This window comes from Notolepis coatsorum (genome assembly GCF_963971535.1).
Source record: "Notolepis coatsorum genome assembly, chromosome: 17".
Lineage (NCBI taxonomy): Eukaryota > Metazoa > Chordata > Actinopteri > Aulopiformes > Paralepididae > Notolepis > Notolepis coatsorum.
In genome coordinates, this window is record NC_140181.1 from 69,800,486 (window position 1) to 69,822,482 (window position 21,997).

At 44.8% G+C, this 21,997-nt stretch overlaps 1 protein-coding gene across 1 annotated transcript in view; it reads right to left on the reverse strand.

The window, feature by feature from the left end:
* idh3g (isocitrate dehydrogenase (NAD(+)) 3 non-catalytic subunit gamma) overlaps positions 1 to 20,864 on the reverse strand; it is a gene marked incomplete at its 5' end in the record, with an annotated part of 31,721 nt that extends 10,857 nt beyond the window's left edge. Inside the window, 9 exons of the mRNA XM_084332724.1 lie at positions 514 to 616; positions 13,045 to 13,178; positions 13,327 to 13,459; positions 13,675 to 13,735; positions 13,843 to 13,958; positions 18,880 to 18,977; positions 19,572 to 19,583; positions 20,531 to 20,578; positions 20,784 to 20,864. Of these exons, the coding sequence (XP_084188850.1) occupies positions 514 to 616; positions 13,045 to 13,178; positions 13,327 to 13,459; positions 13,675 to 13,735; positions 13,843 to 13,958; positions 18,880 to 18,977; positions 19,572 to 19,583; positions 20,531 to 20,578; positions 20,784 to 20,864 (786 nt within the window). The remainder of the gene's footprint in view (positions 1 to 513; positions 617 to 13,044; positions 13,179 to 13,326; positions 13,460 to 13,674; positions 13,736 to 13,842; positions 13,959 to 18,879; positions 18,978 to 19,571; positions 19,584 to 20,530; positions 20,579 to 20,783) is intronic.
* Between the last annotated feature and the right edge of the window lie 1,133 nt (positions 20,865 to 21,997).

Sequence of the window (21,997 nt, forward strand, 5' to 3'; positions counted from 1 at the left end):
AAACAGAAAAACAAAAACAAGATGAAAAAATTGATTTTTAATCAATAACTGACCATTGTCAACGTGTAATTGCTTACTTCACCTACTACTCCCATTGTTTTATTTATTTGCTACTATACTGATGTTCTTGATTTAAACATTACACCGTATTTTATCCATTTATTCTTACACATTTGCACTACCTCTTCTACCTAATTTTTGTACATTTTAGTTTTGTATATTTTGTATAGCGTTTGATCTTTTACTCCTTTACTGTTTACAGTATGAAGCACAATCACATGAGGCTCATACAGAACCAAGCATTTCACTATAATGTACATGTACCTTATATGTGACAAATAAAACAAAACTTGAAACTTGTACGACTGCATTTGTATTACTGCTTATTTTAAACGTTTTAATGTCACTGAAGGTGAGGGTCCCCCTCAATTGACTCCTGAGGTAAAATAAAGTAAAAATAATAATAAAGAATCACAGAACAACATCTCCTTTAGTCAAGTCTGCTTTGGTTACCTGCATGGTGGTGTTGTCCACGATCATACTGTCAAAACTGATGTCAGGGTAGTCAGCGGCCACCTCCTTGCAGCACTGCAGGAACAACCCATCACCCAGCTTCCTGTTGGGGAGCAACAGGTCATACTCAACATATCAAATGCATCATTAACCCCTTAAGCACGACCAGCCCGGTACCGTCATAAATAGATCAATACAATCCGTATTAATTAATGTTGCGTTTCTTTTTCAAATGTAGCCAAGAGTAAAAACACTAACCCTATCAAAACAGCCGTCAAAGTGTATATTATCAGCACTACGTTTGTTTACCAATGATTTATTTTTTTAAACATGTTTATTGGCACTTTCAGTTTTTTTTGACAGTTTACAATTGACAGTATCAAAAGGTACTAACAATCCTTTTTTTATCCACTTTTTTCTCCTCTTTTTCTATTTTTCTCCCATCCCAATTTATCCGTGCCAATTCTTCCCTCCCCTGTATTGAACGTTGCTCGCATATGCCCCCCACTGGCCGGTTGTAGGGAGGATAGAAGCCTTGCATCACATGTCTCCTCCGATACATGTGGAGGCAGCCTGTCACATCTTTTCACCTGCCAGCGCGAACTCTCATTTGGCGAGGTGTAACGTATGGGAGGCTCACACTACCCCCGCCATTTTCCTGTCTCTGCTGTGCAGGCGTCCCCCAACCGACCTGTAGAAGTCGCTGTCCACAACGTCCAGATTGCCACCCATCGACTTCCACCCTCTAACTCTGCCAATTGAGTTAGTATGACGGCTGGAACAAGCCGGAGGCAACGCCGACAGCCGGATTCGAACCCCGCTGTCTCTTGCGTTGGTGACGAGCGCAATGTCCGCTGCGCCACCCAGCCGCCCTACCATCATGAAATTGTTGGTAGTCCTAAGAAAAAGGAGACCCAGGGCTTTCGATGGACATCGAATGTTCATAAAACTACACTACCCAACCGTGCTCGTCACGGATCTGGGGGACACGAGTTCGATTCCCGGACCCGCCGTCATTTCTCAGAATGTCTTCCCCTGCTCTACATCCCATTTCAACCTGTTTCTGTCGGTCATGCTTGACCAGAAAAGCGATAAAACGCTAAAAAATAAAGTAAAAAAAAAAAAAAAAACTACACTACCCAGCTCACACCAGCCGCTGTCAAAGCTGCAAGCCGGCTGACGTGAAAAAGAATATTGACGTTATTTTTGTGATTATATCTCATGGGTCGAACAAACCTGAACATTATTGCCATAAAATACAACGTATATTGGTTCTTTACCTTTCTGTGAACGTCTAGGGGAAAAAACGCAATCTGGTGAAAAATGGCGGAGCTATGGACATTATACAAAAGTAATTGTACGTACAGTAGATTTCATTCCCGGTATTTGCTACCCTGTAACGGGCGCCTGGTGGTACTAAATCCAGATTTAACTCTGCCATTGGAAAGAGGATATTTGGCCCGATCCATAGATGTATGACTTGTATGTATGACATAATAAGGTCATTTATATGCCTGATATTCTATATTCTATGTTCATATTTCATATTGCATGTGTCCAGATGGCAAAATGCACAAAACCCCTTGTAAATCATCTGCCCTTTATACATTTGCTTAGATTAGTACAATTGATATCAAGAAGGTGCCGAATGAGCTCAGTGCCAATTATTCATGTCTGGTCAATGTTAGCATGGTGTTATTCATCGTCAAAGATGAAAAATAAATATAATATCAATATTTATATTCTCCTTTGGTTCATTACAATTTACTCAAGCATAGTAACAGACACAATATTTTTGACACTGGGAATACATTCCCTGAAGTCCACAGATGTCCCTAGATACCTGCAAATGGACCTTGTAGAAGTGGAGCAATCTTCCATTTACTTGGGTAAGTACTTTTATACAAAGTTCTCTGAAAATATGGCTAGGGCTTAACCCATTCCCCACCAAAAACGAGTAAACTCGCTATAGTCCGCCAATCGAATACTGCCAACAACGAGTATACTCGTTATTGGATCGTTATTTATTTGATTCGCTATTTCCATTCATAATTCATCCTGCTGTGCTGTGGAAATGTGTGGCACTGTGTCTGAGATCACAACGGTCCGATACCGCCGCCTGGTGCACTTACTTTCTGAAGGAAGTATGACTCTGTGCGTCATTGAAAGTCTTCCGGACAGAGTTTTTGAGTAACGTGGATCAAGATATACACTCGATCGCCTTCGGGACGCCAGTATCATTATGCTTTTGGGGGTTATGGTGTGGGCCAAATGGACATACGATCTAGTAGGGGTGGGAATCACCAGTTTCATCACGATACGATATCGATTCTTTGGACAACGATACGATATTATCCGATATCACACAGTCTGCCACGATACGATACGATACGATTCAGGTGCCTGCGATCGATATGAGACGATATTATATGCCCATTTAACACAATCAGTAACATTTAAATCAACAAAAAAAAAGGCAATGGAAATATCATTTGACATTTTTATTTTTGAGCTCTTCCAGACATTTAATTGAAAAACAATCTATTGTTTTTAATACAAATAGACCTCCTGTTCACTGTTTTTGGTTCGTTTTTCTTTTTTTTCTCAATATTAATATCCTATTCACTGTCACAGAGCTGTATTTTGGCTGGAAAAGCCGGCCAGATCCTGTTAGTGGGGGTATCCCGAGAATGCACCCTCCTTCCCAGTCCCCACTTCTCTCTGCCTATGGCTCTGGGTTAGCTTGTTAGCTTATGCTAACGTAACGTTATCTTCGATCTTTAACGCGACGTGGGCATAATGGAGTGGCGAGGATTGCAAAGCAGGTTAGATGCATTGGACCCGTTGCGGAATAAAACAGCAGGGACATGTTTTGGGTCACAGAATAGGCACAATAGTCTTGCTCGGCTCTGGGTTAGCTTGTTAGCTTACGCTAACGTAACGTTATCTTCGATCTTTAACATGACGTGGGCATAATGGAGTGGCGAGGATTGCAAAGCAGGTTAGATGCATTGGAACCGTTGCGGAATAAAACAGCAGGGACATGTTTTGGGTCACAGAATAGGCACAATAGTCTTGCTCGGCTCTGGGTTAGCTTGTTAGCTTACGCTAACGTAACGTTATCTTCGATCTTTAACGCAACGTGGGCATAATGGAGTGGCGAGGATTGCAAAGCAGGTTAGATGCATTTGACCCGTTGCGGAATAAAACAGCAGGGACATGTTTTGGGTCACAGAATAGGCACACTAGTCTTGCTCTAGTGACGCTCTGTGTGCTGTTGATGTTAAACGGAGTTTCACAACACTGGGCGCGGGGCGATGACGTCGCGGTCGCCGGATTTTCAAAATAAGAGTATCGCAATATGAATCGATCTTTTTACGTGGCATCGATCCTATTTGATTATTGATAATAGATCGATATATCGATCTGGATCGATGTATCGTCCCACCCCTACGATCTAGCAGATGGCAATCAAATAATTGGAATATTCTTTTTGCAGTCTCATTGGCCACAGGTAATGGCAATCTAACGTTAATTTCAGCTTGGTTGTCCATTTTTCTCATAGCCATCGCGCTGATCAACGTATGCTGTTGTACTAACGAATGCCGTTATTGACAATCAATTAATCATAAACTACCCCCCCCTTTCATGCATGCATGATGGAACATAATATACAGATCATATGCATTTGAATTTTTTATTGTAGCGTGTATACTGTATAGGGATGAAATGCCAATGGATTAAGTATTATATCAGGGAACAAAATAAGCAAAGTGTAGATTTCCTCTTTGGCTGGTAAATTACAGAGGCTACTCAGCCACTCTGGCGTGTAAAATAATTGGGAGCCATATGAGCATATTAGAGTATTATATCAGGGCTATACAGTGCAAGCATTTCACTCGCATTTGCCTCTAAAAATAGATTTGTGCGAACCGGAAAAATCATTTAGGAGCACAGTGTGTGAGTAATAGTCTTGCGTAGTGGGCGTGTCAACAACTGTGCAATTGTCATTTCATAATAGAGACGGAGCAGCGTGGATCAGCTCTGTAACAACTAATCTCGAGTCACGCTGCTTCTATGTGCAACGAAAACTCTGCGAGCAGCAGTTCCAATTGTCTAACATGCTTTGCATCCTCGCCAGTTATACCCACATCGCGCTAAAAAACAATAACTACTGTAATGTTATCTGCTAACTGAGTACTCCAACTAAGCTAACCTGCTAACGCTAACTACTGCTAACGCTAATCACTGGGGACGCTCAGAGGCATAGTGAGGGAAGGAGGGGCTGAGAATCTGTCTCTCTCCGTCTATCTCTCTGTGTGTGTGTGTGTGTGTCTGTGTCTCGCTCTCTCTCTCTCTCCCTTTCCCTCTCTCCATCTCTCTCCTGAACCCATTTCATTCAAAAGGAAGATATTGATGGACAGTAGCTATAGTATATAGCTCAGTAGCTGTAACAGAATAATTGTATTAATTACTATTGATTAACTATTATTCAATAGCGTTTAAATTATAATGAATTAAAGAATTGTATAAAGAATTGTCCATGTTCTGTCATCTAATAATATATTCCATTACCTTTCCTATCTGTATCTGTATCAAATGTTGGTATTGTGACAACAGTACAACATACAAAAGCAGCTTGACAACCGATATCCTTTGTGTCTAGTAGGCATGGGGCCAATGTGTGATTTTGGTGATATGTGCTATTGCACAGATGTTGACCCTTAGTATGCACACGCACGCACAGTATAATATGCATGTAATAAATAGTTTGTTAATAAACTCTGTTACTTGAAAAATGTTCACTGTGCACCTAATTTAAAGAACGTTGTTAGACCATGCCTCCCACTGGTCGGCTGCAATGTGGATGAAGCCTTGCATCACGTGTCCCCTCCGCCTGATTGCTTTTACCAAAAGGTTCGTGTTTCCGCGTTCCCGCTTTGCGCTCTGATTGGCCACTGACGTTTCTGGTCATGTGACATGTGCACGCCCAATCGTGTGACGGCAAGTACTTTGGACGGTTAAGCTTAGGCGCTCTTTCGAAGTTGGTTAAGGTTAGAGTTTGTCTTAGAGCAGGGCGATATCGTGTGACGGCAAGTTCTTTCGCCGGTTAAGCTTAGGCACTCTTTCGAAGTTGGTTAAGGTTAGAGTGTGGATCGTAGGCGTTAGGTAGTTTGCTGCTGGTCGAGGCGGAAATGGGCGCGTCATGCGATTGGGCGCACATGTCACATGACCAGAAACGTGCGTGGCCAATCAGAGCGCAAAACGGGAACGTGGAAACACGAACCGTTTGGTAAAAGCATAGACGCGTCCCCTCCGGTACACGAGGAGGCAGCCGTCGCATCTTTTCACCTGCACAGCGCGATCTCTCAGTGGTGAGGAGTAACGCGTGGGAGGCTCACGCTGCCCCCGATATGTCCTGATTCTGCTGTACAGGCGCACCAACCGACCTGTAGGAGTCGCTGTCCACAACGTCCGATCCCCACGCACCGGCTTTCCCACCCCCTAATGGTACATTGCCTGGAGCGCGATGGAAGCGTAGGGCACGCCTTACCACCCCCTCGATGCCCAAGGTGACTACTCCTACCACCCTGGCCTCTGGGAGGATGGGAGTCGGGTCCTCAGTGGTTGGAGCCCCCTTGGAGTGTAACCGGGACAGGGAGTCGGCCTTCGTGTTGCGGGAACCAGGGCGAAACGTCAGCGAGAAGTCGAACCGACTGAGGAAGCTGGCCCATCTTGCCTGCCGGCCATTGAGGCGCTTGGAAGCACGGATGTACGTCAGGTTCTTGTGGTCCGTCCAAATGGTAAATGGCTCCTCGGCCCCCTCTAGCCAATGACGCCACTCCTCCAAGGCAGCCACAACCACCAGCAGCTCCCGATTGCCGATGTCGTAGTTCCTCTCGGCAGGGAGGAAACGACGCGAGTAGAAGGCACACGGATGTACCTTCTGGTCCGTTGCCGACCGCTGGGATAAGATAGCTCCTAGTCCAGTATCCGAGGCGTCCACCTCTACGATGAACTGTCTCTTGGGGTCTGGATGGAGCAAGACCGGGGCGGAAGTGAACCTCTTCTTGAGGGAGCGGAACGCAGCACACGCCGCTGAGGACCAGTCGAACGGCAGGGCGGGAGAGGTCAGCCTGGTAAGTGGTTCCGCCACCTGACTGTAGTTCCGGATGAATCTTCTGTAGAAGTTGGCGAACCCGAGGAAGCTCTGTAACTCCTTCCGAGAGGTGGGTTCCGGCCACTCCTCCACGGCCCGGATCTTGCGAGGGTCAGCTCGGGTCAAGCCTCTCTCCACGATGAAGCCCAGGTAATCGACGGAGTCGGAGTGGAATCGGCACTTCTCTGCCTTGACGAAGAGCCGATTGTGGAGGAGGCGCTCCAGCACACGGCGGACATGCTGGATGTGTTCCTCGAGGGTCTTGGAGAAAATGAGGATGTCGTCTAGGTATACTACCACAAACTCCTCCAGCATGTCACGAAGGACGTCGTTCATGAGCGCCTGGAATACCGCCGGAGCGTTGGTGAGGCCGAACGGCATTACCAGGTACTCGTAGTGGCCCCTGGGAGTCTTGAAGGCGGTCTTCCACTCATCGCCCTCTCGGATATGGACCAGATGGTAGGCACTCCGGAGGTCCAGCTTGGTAAAGACGGTAGCCTGGGTGAGAGGCTCGAAGGTGGAGTTCATGAAAGGAAGAGGGTACTTGTTCTTAATGGTGATCTCGTTGAGCTGGCGATAGTCGATGCAGGGTCGAAGGTCTCCGTCCTTCTTCCCAACAAAGAAGAAACCGGCCGCCACAGGGGAGGAGGAAGGCCGAATGAGTCCTGCTTCCAAGGACTCAGAGATATATTGATCCATCGCTGCCTTCTCAGGGACGGTCAGACTGTAGAGGCGGCTGCCGGGAAGGGGAGCCCCTGAGCGGAGGTCGATGGCACAGTCGTAAGGCCGGTGAGGCGGAAGGGCCTGAGCCCTGGACTTACTGAAAACCTCCTCGAGGTCGTGGTACTCGGGGGGTATGGTCGAGAGGTCCGGAGGCGGCTCACAAACGGATCTCCGGGGCGAGGGACAGGACGCCGCCTGAAGACACTGGGCATGACAGGAGGAGCTCCACCCCCTGATGGTACCGGAGGACCAGGCGATGTGGGGCTCGTGCAGCGCGAGCCAGGGCCGGCCCAGGACTACTGGGACAAGAGGGGATCTGGTGATAAAAAACTGGAGTCTCTCAACGTGGTTACCAGCAATGGTGAGCAGGACAGGACAGGTGCGTTGAGTGATGTCAGCCAGGCGGTGTTGGTCCAATGCGAACACCTCCAATGGCCTCACAAGGTCCTCTAGTGGAATGTTGGCCCGGGTAGCAAACTCGAAGTCTAGGAAACTCTCGTCAGCACCCGAGTCAATGAGTGCCTCCACCGTGGCCCGTTGGTCCGCCCAGGCCAGGGTGACGCTCATCAGACGGCTAGGTGGTGCACGGCTCTGGGAACGAGAAAAACGGCTCACCAGGATCTCCCGGGGTCCCGGCGAGCCTGGTCTTTTGGCCGGGTGGGGCAGTTGGAGATACGGTGTCCATCCCGACCGCAGTAGAGGCAAAGGCCGGACCTGAACCTTGCCTCCCGTTCAGCTTGGCTAAGATGTGAACGTCCCAGCTGCATGGGTTCCTCCCCGGGCACCGAACGGGAGGGGAAGGAACCACCAGTTGTGTTGGGAGCAGGGCGGACCGCAGTACCGTCACGAGTACGGGGGGTCTGGGGAACCTCTGGAGGTCCCGGTCGGGTTCTCTCACGTCTTCTCTCCTGGAGGCGTCCGTCGATGCGAATGGCGAGGCTGAATAGGTCCTCGAGGGACTCAGGTTCCTCACGGGTCGCGAGCTGGTCCCTGACAGCGTCGTTGAGCCCCCTCATGAAGGTGAGACGAAGCGCTTGATCGTTCCAACCGCTCTCCGTTGCCGCCAGTCTGAACTCCAGCACGTAGTCGGTGACCCCGCCACTGCCCTGCCGGAAGGTGCCCAACCGAGCTCCAGGGTCCTGGCCACGGGCTGGGTGGTGGAAAACCCTGCGGAGCTCAGCCACGAAGTCTGGGTAGGAAAAACAGAAATCAGCCCCCATTGCCCAGGAGGCAGTAACCCACTGTGCTGCCCGGCCTGAGAGCAGGTTAGTCATGTAAGCCACTCGGGCTCCCCTTGAAGTGAATCGGCTGGGTTGATGACGAAAAACCAACTCACATTGCATGATGAATGTGGCACAATCCTTGAAGTTACCATTGAACAACCGTGGTTCGGAGAGACGGGGCTCCCGAGGTGCGGGATCGGGAGGCGTGGGGCCTGCCACGGCTGCGGGTGATGCTCCGGCCGAGGCTCCTGTAGTAGGTGGGGTTACAAGCAAGGTGTTAACGGCTTCACTCAGCGCTTGTAATTGGTGGAGAATGTTAGTCTGCTGATTACCCTGGGCTGTCTGCAGGCTAGCCAGAGAGCCAAGGGACTCCTGAATAGGCAGGACCTGGTCTCGGAGCTCCTGTACAGCAGCCGCAGCCGCACCTAGCTGTAGGCTGTGGTCGTTGGTTAATTCAATCTGGACCGCCAACGCTGTTCTGACCCTGTCTGTGTCGGCTGAGGTCGTCATGGTCAGGTCGTAATGTTATGGTTTGTAACCGACCTCAAACGCAACGGCACAGACAGGTAGTTCAGAGTTAGCCAAATACTAGGGCGTATTTATTTACAGAGTCAAAAAAAGGGTAAAGTACTATTATCAAACAAACAGGGAGACTGCCTTCGGCAGAGTCATCTGTGGCTCTGCAGAATCCTCCTGGTGATAGCGGTGGGGAATTGGCATGTGACGTTGTAGCGGCTCTGCAGATACTCCCAGCTTTAACTCAAGGTGGAAAACGGAGAGAGAGAGAGGTATCAGAAACAGTCCAACGAAACACAGAGGCAGTGTGGTTCCCTCCTCCCTTAGCTGTGTCCAGAACCAATTGACAGTGACAGTCTTCAGTGTTCCCCACAACACACAACTTAGCTGAGTCAGTGCAAACAAAACGAAATCTTCAGTGTCTCTTCTAAAACACACAATCAGAATAATCCAGAGGGGTTTGGTTCCACTCACCCAAGCGCAACGCGTAAAGCGGGTAAAACGAGGCGCAGCTCCAAACGGGGAACAAGGTTCTCAACAGCGGTTCTCCACAGAAAGGTCCTGGAGAGAAAGTAGACCAGGAACAGCAACGGGGAAAAAGCAGGCAAATGCAGTTGTATTCCAGAACGACCCGACAACGATAGAAGGAAGGTCCAGGTATATAAAGCCCTCTGGGGCGCTAATCACAAACTATGACAGCTGCGTGATGAAAGTGGCAATCGCTCAAAAAGCGTGTGGCGGGGAATGCACCAATCAGCACCATACCTCAGGAGAGCGTGTGGCGGGGAACGAACCAAACCTCACAGTAGAGCTATAACTATATTCTATATTATAGCTATGGATATAATACTATGGTCATTTGACAGTGACTTTCACCTGGGCAAGATGCAAAAAAGAGATTTTTTCCATGCATACATTCGCGCGTTATACCGTGGTGATATAAGTATGTTTTTAGATTGGTCTGGGGTAATTCCTGAAATGCTGAGGAATAGCCTTATTCCTGTATTATACTATAACCGTTGCCGTTTCTTGCCTGGACCCGCTATTATTCTCAAATCAAATCAATATCATAGGTATTATGTTTCATCATGAATGCATGAAAGGGGGGGGGGGGTCGTTTTTTGATGCTTTGATCGCCACCAACGGCATACGTTGTGGACTAACGTTACACACACACGTTCGGATCGAGGTGAAGACATGCTTGGATCAACGCAAGATTGATATCATATAGCCCTTACCTTGACTAGGATGTGCCCCAAAATAAATATGCCAATTATCTGATCGGGATTCCAAGTATTGATGTCCATCGTGTCGCCAACATAATCCACCACACATCATGCGTCGGGAGCATTTGAGCATTCTTCTCAATCCAACCGTTATAATCGCTCAGCTTGAGCAAAAAAATTATAAACTACCCGGACCCATTAGATCGACGCACAGGCCAAGATACAAGGTTACAAAGGGTGCTCGATACCGTCGTCTAGCTGGATGCGGCCGGTATTGCACTTTGGCGACCTCAGACTCATTCCCTATGGTAACAACAGGCTCCCTGGGTGGATAATGAATAAAAATATCGAAAAAAGGAAAAACGACCCAGAAACTACTTAAGTCGTTTTTGGCACTCAGCGGTCGGGGCCCAGAAACTACTTAAGTAGTTTTTGGCACTGAAAGTGTTAATGTTTTATGATAATAAATATTTTAAAGAGTAGAGACACAGTGTGATTATTACTATGATTGAAAATCAATTTAGACGAAGATATACAAAGAAGTAATTATCACAATTAGCGATTTATTTATGGCTGGTAAAAAATTAGTTTGGCTGGTAAAAGAAATCATATACTCGCTAGTTGGCTGGTAAGCCAAAAAGTTAGTTTCCTCCCCTGATCGCGGGTCATTACTAGCCTTCCAGGAATTACCCCAGACCACTCTAAAAACATACTTATATTCACCACGGTATGAAACGATAATGTATGGATGGAAAAAATATTCCTTTTCCACATCTTGAACAATTAGATTAGATACTCGATGTCAAATGGGCCATAGTATTGCATTATATATAGCTATAATATTTAAATAGTTATAGCCCTGCAAACAAGGTGAGCGACTCCATTGGTTTAAAGGGGACATGTACTATAAATGTCATTTTTCAGTCTCTAGCATTGTATTATAGTAATAGGAGTTAGTATCAATGTGTTTTAGTGTCTAAATACCATATTGGCGGATTGCTCTGATTCAGCTCAGATAATTTCCTGCTCCAGTAAATTAGTCCATCCTGATTTGAAGGCCTGAGTCACGTCATTCAGGCTCTGGGTAGAAGACAGTGATGTGATTGGCTCTGTGGTTGTAGCTAATGCCCGCCCACAATCTACCTAGACTAGACAGCGGACTTCCTCATACTGCGAGGCAGTGAAACCCGACACCTCTGCATACTCTGGAGGGAGAGAGAGAGAGAGAGGGAGAGAGAGGGAGAGACAGAGAGAGAGAGAGAGAGAGAGAGAGAGAGAGAGAGAGAGGGAGACAGAGAGAAAGAGGGAGGGAGCACTTGGGGGGGGGGGGACCTGCCGCGCCACACGGGAGAGGGGAGGAAGGGAGCCCCCCACACAAGCTGCCACAGGGAGAGAAAAAACAAAAGGAAGAGACGGCCTGTCTTTTTTTCTCTCTCTCTCTCTCTCTCACCCCCCCCCCCCCCCACAAGCTGCCGCAGGGAGAGAAAAAACGAAAGGAAGAGACGGCCTGTCTTTTTTTCTCTCTCTCTCTCGCACCCCCCCGCCCCCCCCCCCCTCTCTCTCTCTCTCTCTCTATCTCTCTCTGTCTACCAGTCGCAGACTGTGTGGACTGACTGTCACTCAAAGTGCTTATGGGCGGAGCCAGGCCATAACAGCCTGAAATCTTGAAGCTGGAAAATGATGGTTTTGAGTACTTGATTAGAAATATAAAACAATGCATTTTTTTTTTAAAACCTTACAGATGTCTTCAATAGACTAACAGGAATTGTGTAAAGTTGCCCAAATAGTGCTAGGAATAGCAGTACATGTCCCCTTTAATGCGTGGCAGCAGTAGTCAGATCCCACATAGTCAGATCCATTTCCCAACGTGGCGGTCAATGAGTTAAGAGGTTAACACCACAACAGCAAACAACAACAACAACTACTACTAGCTAAATATACCAAGACTTATGGTGGTGATACACTGGCCAACGTTTTGAGCAACATTGTTTAGGGATGGGCGTGCCGCGTGAGTAATCGTAGCTATGAGAAAAATCGGGGAAAAAAAATAGAAATTATACGTTTTTATGAATTTTATTTAATTTTTTACATATCTTTTCACATGTATGTGTAAGATTATAACGGTTTGTTGGTTTCCTTAAACATATATACGTGAATGAACAAAAATAAGTTAAAAAAAATATATAATAATAAAATAAAATAATCGAATATATATATATATATATATTTTTTTTACGTTTTTTTTCCCTTTTCGAGTAATACACGATCAATCGAGTATAGCATGCGATCAATCGATCTGGATTTTTCTTTAAAATGCCCATCCTTAACATTGTTGGGCAAGCGGATCTCTGTAATGACTGCATGGCAATCTCCTGTTGTCCAGATAAATTATATTGTATATTCGTCTCTCTGTCTCACTTAATTTCCCGATGGCAAGCACATTGCCCCATCATGTTGCCCAAAAAGTTACCCGGTTTATTGCCAGTATGATTCGGGGACTGTAACACAATGCTTGTGTAATACACCCGAATTTGAACAGCGGTCTCCCGCATAGGACGTGAAACATCTAGTGGTCAGCCAAAGAAGGAACCCTCGACCCCCCCTTCCCTGCCCCTCTGACCGAGAGGGATACTGGGCTTCAGGCGCACCGGTTACACGTGTACATCTCCACAGGCTCACTCACATGATGTTGGCCTTGTGGACAGCGGTGACCCTGCGACGACCCTTCTCCCTGGCCAATCGGAAGGCATATTCTGCGATCCTGAGGGAATTTGTCCTGGTGATGATCTTCAGACATTCCACCACTCCTGAAACGCTCTACGGGAGGGACAGGAGGACGATTAATAAATACACAGGATGACAAACTTCACAGCAGAATATAGGAAACTAGGTGAAGAGGGGAACAGAGGAGATCACGTCTAGTTTAGAGTTTAGGGAATCAGTGTAAGAGTATTTTCTGCTGGACCTCGTGCTCCAGACTGCTGTACTCTCCCTCTGTGTTCTCCCTGATGATTATGATGTCAATGTTCTTGTGACGAGTTTGAACCCCCGGGAGAGACTGGCAGTGCATCACATTTGCATACAGATCCAGAGTGGTGCTGTAGAGAGAGAGAGAGCGAGACACATTTGAAATGTTTATTTATGTCCACATAAACAGAAGTACAAGGAAGCCTCATACAAAAGACATAAACAATGCGAGTGCAATCAGAAAATTATGAAGAACAGTCAGGTACAAGGTGCATGGGCGGCAGAATCACACACACACACACACCTCTATGTGGATCAATTCATATTAAAATCAAAATACCCTTACCGAAGGATGTTATTTCTGGATTTGACTGAGGGGGGCATGTTGTGGTTGGTCTCTACATTACCTGCAGAGGGAATTAAAAGGAGAGTATAAAAACCTGCTAATTATGCCCTTTACTCGCTTCATGTGAGAATTAGAAGTGAGCGCAGTAAGATCTCCATCAGCTCTTACCTTTGAGGGCCACTCCGTTTCGGCGGATGGCAGTGATGGCATTGTCAATGTCGTCCTCCGTGGTCAAGGCCGAGTTTATGTTTACAACCTCAAAGTCCACTGGCACACAGCTAAACCTGTGGTATTATGGAACACCATAAGATCAGGCCCATTTTAGGCGGCTGGGTGGCGTAGCAGAGATTGCGCTCGTCACCAATGCAAGAGACTCCGGTATCGAATCCCAGTCTCAGCATTGCCTTCGACTTGGGCCGGCCGTCGTACTGGCTCATTCTGCAGAGTCAGTGGGTGGAAAGTCAATGGGTGGGGATTGGACGTTGTGGACAGCGACTCCTACAGGTCGGTTGGGTGGCGCCTGCACAGCAGAGACAGGAAGTATCGGGGGCAGCGTGAGCCTCCCACGCGTTACTCCACTGAGAGTCTGCGCTGTCTGGTGAAAAGATGCGACAGGCTGCCTCCTCGTGAACCGGAGGGGACACGTGATGCAAGGCTTCTATCCTCACTACAACCGACCAGTGGGGGGCATAGTCTAGCAACGTTCAAGACAGGGGAGGGAGAATTGAAAACACGAAATTGGGATGGGAGAAAAAAAAAGATCAGGCCCATTTTAATCCCAATAAATTTATCTAGATTAATCTATGGAGTGAAAAATCTTCAACGTTCTGAACTTTCAGCAGTATATTTGCTTGTTCTTTTTTGCATCGACTCATGCACCTTTTTGAAAATCATCTGACATGAAGATGGAACACATTTTTGTTGTTAATATGATTTATATTACTGGTAGTTCATACAAGACATTATCGTCCTCTAAGCCAATCTGCACTTTAACATAGGCCTGGGTTGTTTTTATTTCTGTTAGCGCCGCGGATATAAGAAAGAGGTCTAGCTGAGTCAATGTTGATGGTTTTGTTGAACATTTGTATTTCACAGGAGAGAAACTGTATTCAAAGAAAGCTATTAAAATAGTCTTTGAATCTAAATATACTTTCTTTGTGTTGATTTTACATTAATTCCATGATTTTACTCAAGTAAATATCTGTTACAAGCTTCGGTCTTAAGTAGGAAAATGCTATTTTTACAGAAAATTGTGAGATTAATTTGTTTATTTTTTTTTTATCTATTGACAGCACTCATTTGTATTAATTGTTTTACTATTAAACCTATTTTGATCAGAAGATCTGTCTACGATATAATCGATGAATCCGGTTTCCACCACAGTAGAGACCCTTTTCACTTTTTAATACACAGGAGTTGATCTAGAAACAGACGCTATTTCAATTTATTGTCAAAAACATCACAAAGCACAGTAGAGTGGCTGTGTGCACATCTGACCTGTTTTTAGTCAAGAGGCAGGATAAAGGGTACATGTGAAGCCTGAAAGAAAAGAATATCCACTATATATATATAATCATTATAGCTCTGAATATTTATTGACTAAAAAGCAATGTTTCAAAACAACTGATGAAGTTGTTTGAGCTGTAATCCAATGTGCAGATATTCTTTTCATTCAATCTAAAAACTAGACATTCTCAAGAAGTCTCAATTCTCAATCCACCTTTTGACCATGCCCTAATCTGAGCTGTTGAGTAGTTCATGATTTTAGTTGTATGAGAACAGTGCCACCATGAGGTCAGATGACACAGATCTTCATAGGCCTCCTTGCTGCATTGTGAACGGCATTGCTCACATACTTGCCTGCATAATGTAAAACCAAGTATACTATACTGAGACCCTAACCTTGAACATATCTTTACCAAGGATCACCTAACCCTAAACGTACTTACTACTTACTCAATCAGAGCATATATTTAGCATGATTAGATTATATATATATTGTAACTATATTTATTGTAAGGCAAATATAACTGAGAGGGCATACATACCCTCATCTGCACCTTGACCTTTTTACACTGCCTACTTGCCCATACTCAGAGTTAATTATATTGTTTACACTGCCTATTTTAATTTGTACTTCTCCACTGTACTGTAATTTTATGACCTGTATCATGTCTTCTACTATCACATGTACCTGTACCCCCCCCCCCCCCCCCCATGCTGCCTGAATTTCCCCAAGGGGATCAATAAAGGAATATCTTATATTATCATTTTCTTGTATCCACTTTTTCTCCTCTTTTTCAATTTTTCTCCTATCCCAATTTCACTGTGCCAATTCTTCCCTCCCCTGTCTTGAACGTTGCTCGCATATGCCCCCCACTGGCCGGCCCGGTTGTAGGGAGGATAGAAGCCTTGCATCACGTGTCCCCTCCAATACACGAGGAGGCAGCCCGTCACATCTTTTCACCTGCCAGCGCGGACTGTCATTGGCGAGGTGTAACGTGTGGGAGGCTCACACTACCCCCGCCATTTGCTGTCTCTGCTGTGCAGGTGTCCCCCAACAGACTTGTAGGAGTCGCTGTCCACAGCGTCCAGATTACCACCCATCGACTTCCCAGTATGACGGCCGGACCAAGCCGGAGGCAACGCCGACAGCCGGATTCGAACCCGGTGTCTTTTGCGTTGGTGACGAGTGCAATGTCCGCTGCGCCACCCAGCCGCCCGTTATCTTATATTATCTTAAACATAGCTTTACCAAGGAACACAATGTCACACTAGCCTACCACTAGAGCTGCATTTATATGGTTTACATTATTTACACCTCCACAAGAATCACATTTTCAGATTTTTTGCTAATTATATCCCAGAACAACGGTGGATATTATTGGGGACATTATGGATTCACTCCAACCACTGCCCCATCTGCTGTGACAGATCTGTTATGGGTGTGAACGCAACCACTTGAATAGCTTGTCATACCAGTGTCATCACTGCTTGGAGGGTTCTCTCTCTATGATTTCTAGCTTTGAGTGGTGCGTGTTCAGATATTGACTGAACTGTCCTGGGCAGCTAGAACATGTGTGAATTCTTAAAGGAACACGCCAACTTTTTGGGAAATTTGCTTATTTGCCATCTACCCTGGAGTTAGACAAGCAGATACATACATACCCTTTTCTTCTCTGTGCATGCATTAGGCTTAGGGAACAGCCGCACTGTTAGCCTAGCTTAGCGTCATTCACTGGAAGTAGGTGTGCCAGTGTGCCTGTTGCTTAATAACAGCGCAACAGTGCAAAAATGCTTCCGCATTCGTCACCGCACGCCAGTACGGTAATGCGCCTTTCATTTTCCTTCGCCCAGCGCCCAGGTGCGTGCACCGGCGGCGGCGGCGGCGTGCTCGCTCAGACAGCCGAGGTTTCAAGTGATTCGTTGCAATGTACGCGGAAATGCCATAGCATTTGTCTAAGCGGGCCTGAAAAGAAAGGCGCTTTACCGTAGTGGCCTGCGGTGACGAAAGCGGAAGCATTTTTGCACTGTTGCGCTGTTATTAAGCAACACGCTGCCAGTGTAGCCTAGTTCCCAACAGTCACAAAATACACTCCAAATACAACTCCAAAATGTTCCTGTAAACATTTTGATTTTGATTTGAAATCTTTATTTCGAACATGCAATGAATACAAACAAACAATAACAAAAACAAAACAACTCAATCTACATTCGAAAAGGAGTAGGAAGAAGTATACACTTATTTAATCCTACCCATTTTCCACTACTCAAATGAGTGTACTATTTTAAAACATAAAAAAAATAATATATATATATATATATATATATATATATATATATGCAAAACAAAAAACAAAAACTATATATGTAAAACATGAAAGAAATAAAATAGAAAACAAAATAAAAATGTAAACACCCGTGAATATCAAGTCCCTTCCTCATCCCTGTACCATTGACCGTGACACATTGTTTTCGGTTTGATAAGTAGGATCTAAACCACTCTATTGTAGCAGCTGAGAAATTGAAGTGAGTTAGTTTGGTTAGGAGGATATTATGTTTGACACTGTCGAAAGCCTTGCTAAGGTCTAAGAAGACAGCACCAACATACTTGTTGCTATCTAGTGCACTCTTGACCTTTTCAACAAACAGACAGTTGGCTGACTCTGTTGAGTGAAGGGCACGGAATCCAAACTGCATTGGGTTAAGTGGGGTGGGGCCCAAGTCTTTGCAATTTTGGATATGACAGGAAGTATACTGATGGGCCTATAATTGGTCATGTGGTCAATTGGTCACAACATGTTGTGACCTGTGTATTTCCCACGTGGAGAAATACAAAAAAATAATTAGACATTTTTGTTTTCTAAGCAGATATATACTCAGAATAATTTTTTTGCCGAACCACTGCTGCCTGGGCGCAATGATTTCATCACCTCAAAACCAAAAGCGCTGTTGTTTTTTGAAAAACTGGGCTTTTGAGGTGATGAAATCACTGCGCCCAGGCAGCAGTGGTTCGGCAAAAAAAAATCCAAGTATATATCTGCTTAGAAAACAAAAATGTAAAAAATTTTTCCCTCCACATGGTAAATACACAGGTCACAACATGTTTACAGGACATTTTTAGAGTTGTATTTTGAGTGTATTTCGTGACTGTTGGGAATTAGGCTACACTGGCACACCTACTTCCAGTGAATGACGCTAAGCTAGGCTAACGGTGCGGCTGTTCCCTAAGCCTAATGCATGCACAGAGAAGAAAGGGGTATGTATGAATAGAATAGAAATACTTTTATTATCCAGAGGGAAATTTTACACTGCAAATCGCTCAACATTAAACATTTAGACAGAACAGGTCACGAATAAGAATAACAAAACAAATAAAATTGCCTAAGAATAAGAATAGAATAAAATAGAATAAAATGAAATAAAATATACAGTAAATAAATACAGTAAAAATATACTGAAGTCTACAATAGGTGTAATATTGACAAGTATCTGCTTGTCTAACTCCAGGGTAGATGGCAAATAAGCTAATTTCCCAAAAAGTTGGTGTGTTCCTTTAAAATGGGTGGTTTGGTTTGTATTCCTGAGGCAGTTAATGTTTGAGGTTGACCGGTTACTCCTAAGGTCCTATGGAGGTGTATGTGCAACAAGGTTTTATCACTTTAGTTGAGATTCATGAATAACATATTAACAGACCTGACCTACCTGAAGACCTCTCTGACATGATTGGACAGCTCCGGCCCGATGCCGTCTCCGGGTATGAGGGTCACCGTGTGACGGCCACCATACTTCGCAGGAGGAGGCTGAAACATTGACATTGCCACAGATTATTAACTGTAAATTAACTGAAAATTAAATTAAGTGAACAATGTACCACTTTGGCTATTATTTTGTGGCTGTAGAGTAGTGCTGGGCAATTAATTGAGTTTCAATTTCAATTACGATTTTGGCTTCCCAAAATAATACGATTATAATGCCGCCTGCCGTGATGCTCTCATTTTGTCTTGTGTTGTAAATGCAGTGCACTATTCCTTCACAGCGGGGCGCTCCACCCCTCCCCTCAAGCCCAAACAGTAGTTTCAGCTCGTGTTGAGAGGGAGGAGGGAGTCACGGTGCATTTCTCCAGTTATTTTGAAACATCTTTGGTAACTTGTAGAAGATGACAGAAGTCGAGAAGATTTTTTTTTTTAATATTTAAAGTTCAAAGTCATCATGTTAAAAAAAGACCAGTGTTAAAGTTCATGTTTAATAATCATGGTTTCAATATCAATAAAAAATTATTGTAATTATGATTTTCACCATAATCAAGCAGGCCTACTGTAGAAGGATGTGGTCATGCAATAATCAATATGTCATTGTGAATGTTAGACGGTGGGGTATTGGAAGGGGCTACTTACAATGTTGTCTCCCTGATGGTTGAAGGCGGATGGACAGCAGAAGAAGCAGAAGAATAATAGATCAGTATGGCGACAACGACAAGACAGCAGGACCCTTTTGTACAAATAAACCACCCCAAGAAGATAGAATACCAGAAAATATATCTCCAGTTTAACATAGAGTAACGTTAAACAAAGCAAATAAGACACAACAACCCATACAAAGTTGAGCCAAACAGAATGGAAATAGTGTTCCGTATTTAGATCAGTAACGTGTTACCAAGGTTAGCTACAAGCTCTTAACAAGCTTGTCAACAGAGACTGTTGATTGATTGATTGATTGAAAACTTTATTAACAGATTGCAGAATGGGTACAATACAGTACAGCTCAATACACACAATTGTTAAGGGGTGCAGACCAGAGAAAGACTATTAGGTAGGCGGGGTGGGGTTGGGTAGGTGGGGTGGGGGAAACTGTACAACTGTACAAGCAAAACTGTACATTGGAATATCGACAAAACCTTACTTGGTCCCAAGAGGGTCTTGTGTATTATTGGGTTAGGACATTTACTGTACATTGGAGGGGGTTGGGTTGGGTTAGGACATTTACAGGGGCAAGTTTCGAATTGCAGTCTCCCGTAGGTGCTCTTTGAGAGTGGTTTTGAAAGTGGGTAGTGATTCACATTCCTTTACAGCTTTGGGTAGGGTGTTCCACATTGATGTGGCATAATTGCAAAACGTGTTTAGTCCCTTGTTTGAGCCGAATCTATACATGTCACATCTATATGACAGACTGAAATACCCAGATTGGATTTGAATGTGTAATAAATCACCACATACACTTGTTACTTACTGTGATTGACGACTTCTCTCTGCTTGTCAACAGCGACTGTCACATCTATATGACAGACTGAAATACCCAGATTGGATTTGAATGTGTAATAAATCACCACATGATACATACACTCGTTATTACTTACTGTGATTGACGACTTCGCTCTGTGGCTCGTCAATGTTGCTCCAAACAGCTGAAATACAGTAACGTTAACACAATTAGAAGATAAATGGTGATAATAGTGCCATGTGACGCTGATTATGTGTGCCTTGACATTACTAGCTAAAGTAAAGGGGCTGGTTAACCAAATGACCTTGGAAGACAATAAATCGCTCATTTTGAAACGCCCAAGTCAATGTTTGAAGCACGCTACGGTATGTCGAATTGTCTTCTCTTACTTTGACAGTATTTCCCAGTCGTCCACCCCAAAGTGGTTTAATAATGTTGGACATTGAGAGCACAGCACTGGAAGCCGCCATCTTGATTTCTGTCCAGGATGTACAGTAGTCGCGCGCGCGGGACCGATAATCTGTGCTCGTGCCACAGCGTGAAGAATTTTAAGGATAGTGATTTTTGTCCCCCACACCACACCACACCTGCTCCAGCTTTGTTTTCTTGTGTGCAAATGGAGTTATTATATGTGCATACTATGACAATGTTAAAATGTATTTCACCATTATTAAATAGTAGCAATTTAATAGTATATTATTAAATATACATATCATAATGAAAGGCCTTTGATTACGTTACGTCCGCGAGTAGGGTCCAGCTGCAGCGCCGGAGAATCCTCTCGCTGGGCAAGCCTGTGGCAGCCACGAACCTGCGCTGTTTTAGGTGACTGAGCGTGTGTTATTGGATTGATTGAAAATTGTATTAATGTCCGCCTTGTTTCGAACTGGTTATGCTTAGGCCCTCTTTCGAAGTCGGTTATGCTTAGAGTTTATCTTTAGAGCAGGGCAATAGACCACCAGCCCTGATTCCAAACTCTAAGCATAACCGACTTCGAAAGAGGGCCTAATCATAACCAGTTCGAAACAAGGCGGACATTAATAAAATGTTCAATCAATCAATCAATCTGTAACAGCAATTTTTCCTTTCCAATGTCCTGTTTTCTTTTGCCCGTTACTTCACAGGTATGCAGGCACGTGCACACATAGAGGCCAAGGGGTGCCTGAGCACCTGCCTTTTTGAGCCTCATCAAAAAAGTGCCCTTTTTGAAAAAAAATAAAAATATTTTTTTTTTTTTTTTTTTTACTGTTACGCATATAGACTGCCCTTCCAACTGAAAAATGTCAGGATAGAATCAAAATATTAAGTAAAGAGAGAGAGATGCCCCATATTCCATTGCAGTTTGCACGGCCTCCTCAGAGTGCCTCTCCGCGGACCTATATATTTTATGCATAGCGTGGGTGGTGATGATGATGATGATAGAAACCGCTGTTGAATGCTGGTATTACACTCATTGAGGGACACAAAGAAGTCAAGTCCGATGGGATTTGGGAATCTCAAATACAAATTGGGATTGGAATAAAAAATGCATTTATATTAAACAATACAGAATGCACTTCTTGGGGTCTGTAGGGTAAGCACTGATTCCCTCCCCCCTGAACAT